Raw genomic sequence first — 8,379 nt, forward strand, 5'->3', positions numbered from 1 at the left:
TTGTTAGCGATAAATGTTTAAATAATTTAAATATAAAAATATACGGTTATTAATCAAAAATATTTATGCATTGCGTTACACTTTCACATGATTCATACTTTAATATAAAACTTAATTGCATAAATAAGTTACAGTAATGAGGGGAAAATTTGTTTAGCTGAGCTGGAAATTTATGAATAGAGAGAAGTAGTTGAACTAGTTAACATACTAATCTTATCTTAAGCCAGTCAATAAAAGAACAGAGTATTTGCCTGAAACTCAAATTTTCTAATCCCTATATCTTTGCAACATAATGCTTTACACTTTTGATAATCAAAACTTAGCTTATTTCAGCATACATTGATTCATATGTTAAAAGTCTATACATTATTGGTTTACAAAGATAAAGGGATAAGAAATTAAACCTGAAATTGTGGCAAAAATTTAATTACTGTTCTGTGCAGCCAATTCCACCAAACCCAAAACTGATTTCAATTTCAGCTTCAAGTTTTGAAGCGAGGTCACTTTTAAATTTAATTTTTCAAAATATCGAACAGAATATATTTTAAAAAATTAACAATATATTTTTATTATTAGATTATTATAATTATTATTTATTGATATTTGATTCACCGACATAGGGTCAAACGACCTAGGGTCAAATGCCATAGGGTCAAACGACATAGGGTAAAACGATCTTGGGTCAAACGAAGGTCAAAAACGTGACAAAGGTTAAAACGACATAGGGTTAATAAGTGCGACAAATGGGCAACATTTTATTTAGACTATTTTTAGTTAATTTAAGCTACTTTTATTTTTATTAGAACTAACCCGTGGCCGCAGCGCTCCGTCCCCTAGCCTGTCCTAGCCGCAGCGCTCGGCCCAGAAATTGTCTTAACCTAACCTAACCCTTAAATAAGACATAGTTTTATGTTCATTTGAACTACTAGCCGCAGCGCTCGGCCCCCTAGCCTGTCCTAGCCGCAGCGCTCGGCCCAGAAATTGTCTTAACTTAACCTTACCCTAAAATAATACATAACATATTTTTTCCATTTTGACCCTTTGTCGCTTTATGATCCTGGGTGGTTTGACCCTATATGTCGTTTGACCCTGTGTCAGTGAATCTTATTTTTTAATGAAAAACCAGTTTCATTTTTAGCGAACACTCCCTTTAATTGCTTTAATTGAATAGAATACACCTAGTTATGGAATATATCCTGGTGGATATATTATTCCTTCTAAGAATGTGTATCTGTAAAGTTTCTCTCTACAGTTATCTATGTTCCAAACAGATGGAACGGAGTAGGACGGAACGTAGGACGGAATTAGGGGTCGAGGACTCCACGTCATACTGGAGTCTAGAGGAAGTGTCTTGTGGTGTTTTCCAGTTGAAAAAGAAGGCCTAATGATTCCACTGCTCAATGATTCTACATCTGCGTCAAGATCTTCATCTTTGTCTTTCAGATCAGTTCCATCATTCGAGGTATCGACATGGCTATCAATCCTTGGCATATCTTCTGATATATTAGAATTTGTTTCAGTGTCTCCTCGTAGTTCTCTGAAATGGTCTAACATTCGCATCATAGTTTCCGCACTGAGATGTGCTGGTCCACTGAAAATATAAGCTTGATAAAACTGGTTTAGAAATGTTGTACTGTCACTGGTGCCAGCACCAGCACTGTCAGCTGATTCTGCAGGAGGAATCTCAGCTGTTCTATCAATAGAATCATTTGGAGGATTTGCACCTGGAGAAAAAGGCAATTCCTCTGCTTGAATCCTTCTTGATGATTTATGCAGAGCTGAGATACTGAATATTCCAGGTCTAGAATCGTCTGGATCTGCATCAGTATCAGGCAATTCAGGATTGCTTGATGTTCTGGGCATACTACTACTTGCTAGTTCTGCAGGGTTTCGGCTTGATTTATCAAGCATACTACTGCTTGCTACTTCAGGATTATTTAGGCTTAATATTTCATGCATACTGCTGCTGCTTGCTACTTCAGGATTATTTCGGCTTGATATTTCATGCATACTACTGCTTGATACTTCAGGATGATTTCGGCTTGACATTTCAAGCGAACGACTATTATTGGAACTTGATTCTGCCTGAATGCTTCCAATTGTTGATATGCTTGAAGTCCTAATTGCTTTGGTAAATTTTGGCATTGTTCCTGTAAAAGAGAAGAGTTAATCAAAAATCTCTATAACTTAAAATACAAAAAAAAATCAGGTTTTTTTGCCTGCTACAGTGATGTCCGGAAGAATTTTTTCCTCCCCAAGCTCTAGTTCATATTCATATTCCAGTAGTTCAGATGACCTAGAGAAAAATACTATAATCATGATAATTTAAGAAAAAAAGATATTTCAATCTGAACATTTAATAATTAAACCTGATTTGTGACACTGAGACAGGTAGCCGAGGATGTTTTCCCTTTTTGAACAATCTCAAAACTTCTTCTTTCTTTCTCTAAACAATAAAAAAAACAGATAAAAGCAAAAAATAGAAAATCATTAACATTTTAAATTAAAAGATTTGAGCCACAAACTCAAGTTTTCTTATACCTATAACTTTTCAACCTGACGGTGTAAACTTTTGATATTTCAAAATTAGAATATTTTTCGAACAGAAGTCATAGTTTCAAATATCTAAAGTCTACGACATCAACTTGCAAATATAAAGGGATTAGAAAATTTGTTTGTGGCAAAGAATCAATGTCTTTGAAAGTGAACTGTTGAATATAAATCTCGTGGTGCCACTTTTATTTTCTTTATGATCCTAAATCTAAAGAATGACCGATTCCCAAGAACCCCGTAAAGTTTTCTCAAATTACCTTTCTGATAATTTATAATTTTCAATTGAAGTTCTCTGTAGGAACTTTCTGATGTATGCATGCAGCAGAGAAATTGAGATTGATTCTTTTCAAAAGAGAAAAACTTCAAAATATTCCTCACTGTTACCCTGCATGCAAAGATGTCAATGCCCGATTCACAACGGTATATCATTAAAAGCTTTGTCTGATCAAGTATGAATTAGACATAAATATTTATAAGATTAATTCCAATTGTGGATCTCTACAAAAGTGGTTCCACTGCCAGAAAACATATTGGAATGATCAGAATAAAACGACAAAATTCTTCATAATATTGATCAGATAAAAAGCTTTCAAGGTTACCATTTTGAATCGGGCATTGCCTTCTTTTGCAGATATAAAGGGTCCTTGAAATTACGCTTACAGACTCTTTCAGGGTACCAGCAGTGTGAATCGACCAGGTGACGCTTTAAGTTTAGGTTCACCTGAAATTACGTGCAGTAAGGTCCCTTACCTTAGGTTTAAACTTGATGTAGTTGTTGTATTGAACTAATGGATGAATTGTTCCATCTTTCCCTAATCTACACATCACATATCATATTTTTTTTACTTTTAATATTAACATTCTTGCTTTTTTTAACATGTTATTTTTCTTGATTTTATTTTTAATCTCATATAAGTTTTTTAATTGTATTTTCTATTTTTTTAAGGTAATATTGACATTTGAAGCCCAATGAATTCAAACAAAAACTTTTGAATTCTTCAGATCAAAAAATGCAGCACCTTCTCTCGAAAATGGATTATTAATATTAACTGATTATTAATTATGATCCTGCCTTGTTGAACTAAAGGGAGGATCAGTTGAACTCTTGAGAATATGAACAAGATCTAAAACATAAAATTCAATTAAAAGGTTTGAAATCACAAAACAAATAATAAAATGGAAATAGCAATAATTGCAAATGGTTACCCACAAAGGTTTAGAATTAAATAACGACCTATAAATGATTTTGCACAGAAAGAACCAAGTTTACAGTTACAGGAAATCAAGTTCGCAAGAAAAGTCTTGATAAATATCAGTCGCCGTTTTATGTTGTTATAAATAATAGCAATTGAAACAAAAACTTTATTCATATTTTTTTGCAAAATCAGTTTTCAGTTTGCCGTGGTGCAGTATTTGATGAGTATTATAACCTGAGTTTGCCGTGGTGCAGTGTTTGATGAGTATGCTATAACCTGAGTTTGCCGTGGTGCAGTATTTGATGAGTATATTATAACCTGAGTTTGCCGTGGTGTAGTATTTGATGAGTATGCTATAATCTAAGTTTGCCGTAGTGCAGTATTTGATGAGTATGCTATAACCTGAGTTTGCCGTGGTGCAGTATTTGATGTATATGCTATAACCTGAGTTTGCTGTGGTATAGTATTTGATGAGTATGCTATAACCTGAGTTTACCGTGGTGCAGTATTTGATGAGTATGCAATAACCTGAGTTTGCCGTGGTACAGTATTTGATGTATATGCTATAACCTGAGTTTACCGTGGTGCAGTATTTGATGAGTATGCTATAACCTGAATTTGCCGTGGGGCAGTATTTGATGAGTATATGCTATAACCTGAGTTTACCGTGGTGCAGTATTTGATGTATATGCAATAACCTGAGTTTACCGTGGTGCAGTATTTGATGTATATGCAATAACCTGAGTTTGCCGTGGTGCAGTATTTGATGTATGTGCTATAACCTGAGTTTACCGTGGTGCAGTATTTGATGAGTATGCAATAACCTGAGTTTACCGTGGTACAGTTTTTGGTGTATATGCTATAACCTGAGTTTACCGTGGTACAGTATTTGATGTATATGCAATAACCTGAGTTTCCCGTGGTGCAGTATTTGATGAGTATTATAATCTGAGTTTGCCGTGGTACAGTATTTGATGAGTATGCTATAACCAAAGTTTGCCGTGGTACAGTATTTGATGTATATGCTATAACCTGAGTTTGCCGTGATGCAGTATTTGATGAGTATGCTATAACTGAGTTTGCCGTGGTGCAGTATTAGATGAGTATGCTATAACCTGAGTTTGCCGTGGTGCAGTATTTGATGAGTATGCTATAACCTGAGTTTACCGTGGTGCAGTATTTGATGTAGAGTATGCTATAACCTGAGTTTGCCGTGGTGCAGTATTTGATGAGTATATGCTATAACCTGAGTTTGCCGTGGTGCAGTATTTGATGAGTATGCTGACCCAGAAGAGAGTGAGTATGATTAACGAACCGAGGAAGAACCAGAAAGACCATTCAGAGCTTGCCCCACCTCCTTCATCTTCTATTCCGAATCCTAGATTTTCATTGAAATTAAGTTCTGCTCAATTATTTCTCTTTAATGAAGTGTTCACTTTTTACAAAATACATCTATTCCCTTCATTTAGGAATTAGTACCCAAACTAATCCAATTTTTTCGCTTAGAATATTCCAAGCGTCAGAATGTCCTTTGTCCAGTGTTTATACTCTCAGAAAACCGAAAAATTGTCCATTGAATTTCGAGGATTTTTTCACAATTCTAATTTGGGGTTTCCACCTAAAAGCAAATTTTCTAGAAGTTTGCGCGAAAATTTTCTTTTGGTGGATTTCCGTTTTGAAATAGATGAATATTCATTTAAACTGGTATCATGACATTTTGTTTGATGGAATACATTTCTTTAATTATCTATTTGACATTTTACGACACAATTAAAAACAAAAGAAAAAGGGAGACAATGGAAAAAGTTTTACAATACATATGTTACAAACAATGCATGCATGCCTAAATCTTAAATAATCAAAAACTAAATAAAGGTTCACTTTACGCCCTTCATTCTCCAAATTATTTACCTAGCTTTTACCTTATAAATTCGTACATTTAAGGAAAGAATATTAATCAAAAGTTTCATCGAATACATATATAATATAAGTGAAATTTTAAATAATTAAAAAATACAATTATTTTGAACAGTTTTTATTTTTAACGTCCACCAAAAAAGTTCTGCTCTGCTCAGCCGTTACGACGTTTTTAATATATAAATAAACAAAGCAGACATAGATTTGTCTTTCGTTGGGTTGGGAGACAGATTGAAAATATAATCTTAAATTTACTTACATTTTTGTTTGTAAAGTTTTTTTAAAACTTTTATCACATAATTCCCATGTTTATTGTGACACCCTGTAAACCATAAAAGAACATCTGACCCCATTTATTCAGTGTTTGTGATTCCTTTGTTTCCACCATGGAGCTTTATATTTGAAATTATGCAGGCCAAATTCTATTTGTTTTTTTAAAAATCTTATCTGAAATTGATGATTGGTTGATTGATTTGACCTGTTTTATTGATGGTTAAATCAGATAATTGATTTACTAAACAACAGGAGGCAGAACAGCATTCTATACTTCCTAAACAGATAATTGATTTTCTGAAACAACATGAGGCATAACAGCATTCTATACTTCCTAAACAAGTAATTGATTTTCTTTAACAACATGAGGCAGAACAGCATTCTATACTTCCTAAACAGATAATTGATTTTCTAAACAACAGGAGGCAGAACAGCATTCTATACTTCAACAGATAATTGATTTTCTAAACAACATGAGGCAGAACAGCATTCTATACTTCCTAAACAGATAATTGATTTTCTAAACAACATGAGGCAAACCAGCATTCTCTACTTCCTAAACAGATAATTGATTTTCTAAACAACATGAGGCAAACCAGCATTCTCTACTTCCTAAACAGATAATTGATTTTCTAAACAACATGAGGCAAACCAGCATTCTCTACTTCCTAAACAGATAATTGATTTAACAAAACAACAGGAGGCAGAACAGCATTCTATATTTCCTAAACAGATAATTGATTTTCTAAACAACAGGAGTCAGAACAGCATTCTATACTTCCTAAACAGATAATTGATTTACTGAACAACAGGAGGCAGAACAACATTCTATACTTCCTAAACAGATAATTGATTTTCTAAAAAACAGGAGGCAGAACAGTATTCTATACTTCCTAAACAGCTAAGGTTATCAATCTTAAAGGGACTTAAAGGGACCCGCCTCCATTTAAAAAGTTGTATGCCCCATTAACAATTGTACTTTGAGCTGGGAACTTTTGAATTGGATACCCTGAATCCTAATCGCTTAATCTGAATATTCAATGTGGACACTTTTAATTCCTGCTTAATCCGTTCTTTTTAAATATCCCTATACCAGATTTCTACGGATGAGAGTTATTTATAAAAAGGCGCGTCAAATTTAAAATTTCCCGACTTCTGAATGGCTGATCGGAATTCTACATACGCCACTCTATTGGTTGAATTTTATATACTACAAACTAAAGATTGAATTAATGTTGAGATTAATAAAAAGGGGAGATCAAGCATTTATCTTGATATCCAAAATTCTAAAGTTTTTAGCTCTGAAAACTTTTGTCTGAGCAAAAATGATAAAAATATCCATGTTTTTCCATCCGAAAATTTATGCTTTGATTTGTGCAGCAGAGACGTGGAAGGAAATTGACAAAATTCATGTCTTTTCCAGCTAGAAAAATTACAGTTTCTTCCTCAAGGTCTAAAGGGTACCAGTGTGGATCCGAATAGGACATGTAACTCTGTAACTCCCTAAATATACCTTCTTGAAGAGTTTCCTTGTCTCTACTGAAGTCTGGAACTATATTTGTTATAACTGGGTTCCCTACAGTACAAGTGAACAGTACGCTTACTTTCAGTTTTCTAAACAAATAAAGATTAATTGTCAAATACATTTGTTCAAGATCAAAGTCACGATCAATGTAACGTTTAGGGTTAGAGTTCAGGTCAAAATAGCAAATAGTTCAAGCAGCTACTTATAGTTTAAAATCAATGTTAAGGCCAAATTCAGGTCCACGGTCCAAGGAAACACCAAAGCCTAATGTCTTGTTAAGAGTTTAGATAAAGGTAAAATGCATGTCAATGTTAAGGTTAAGTGCAAGATCAATTAAATGATTAGATTCACGGTCATGGACACACTTCACTTTAAAAATGAAGTATTTCTATCGATACATAGCAGGGAAGGGATTTGTTTAAAAATGATCTTTAGTTTACTTAAAGGTTCAGGTTAAAGTCAGGGTCAAGGTTAAGATATTGGTCTTGTTCAAGGTCCTGGTTCAGTTAAGGTCATGCTTACAGGCTATGGCAAATTTCAAGATACAGGTCATTGAAAAGGTCCAGGTCAAGGCCATGGTTCTGTAAATTTTTTAAGATCAAGTACTAGTTTAATAACCAGACTGTGTGAAATATCAAGGTCAAGTCAAGTCAAGTGTGGTTACTGACCTATTATAGCATCTGTATACAGCACGAGGCACTGATATAGTCTGGTTCAAATCCACATAGGATACATTCATACCTAGATACTTAGGATGCATTCATATCTAGATACATAGGATACATTCATGTCAAGATACATAGGATACATTCATATCAAGATACATAGAATACATTCATATCTAGATACATAGGATACATTCAAACCTAGATACATAGGATACATTCATACCTAGATACATAGGATACATTCATA

At 33.8% G+C, this 8,379-nt stretch overlaps 1 protein-coding gene across 1 annotated transcript; it reads right to left on the reverse strand.

Moving 5' to 3' along the window:
* Nucleotides 1-972: 972 nt before the first annotated feature.
* LOC111699787 (uncharacterized) lies at nucleotides 973-8,205 on the reverse strand (the record flags this gene model as incomplete). The annotated part of the gene is given in 9 exon segments (XM_023470519.1): nucleotides 973-2,150; nucleotides 2,220-2,296; nucleotides 2,370-2,446; nucleotides 3,304-3,370; nucleotides 3,626-3,677; nucleotides 4,996-5,127; nucleotides 6,145-6,216; nucleotides 7,453-7,553; nucleotides 8,133-8,205. Coding segments are annotated over 9 exon segments (1,619 nt in total), but the record flags the coding sequence as incomplete, so codon positions are not given.
* Nucleotides 8,206-8,379: the final 174 nt, after the last annotated feature.

Source organism: Eurytemora carolleeae, unplaced genomic scaffold (genome assembly GCF_000591075.1).
Source record: "Eurytemora carolleeae unplaced genomic scaffold, Eaff_2.0 scaffold61, whole genome shotgun sequence".
NCBI lineage: Eukaryota > Metazoa > Arthropoda > Copepoda > Calanoida > Temoridae > Eurytemora > Eurytemora carolleeae.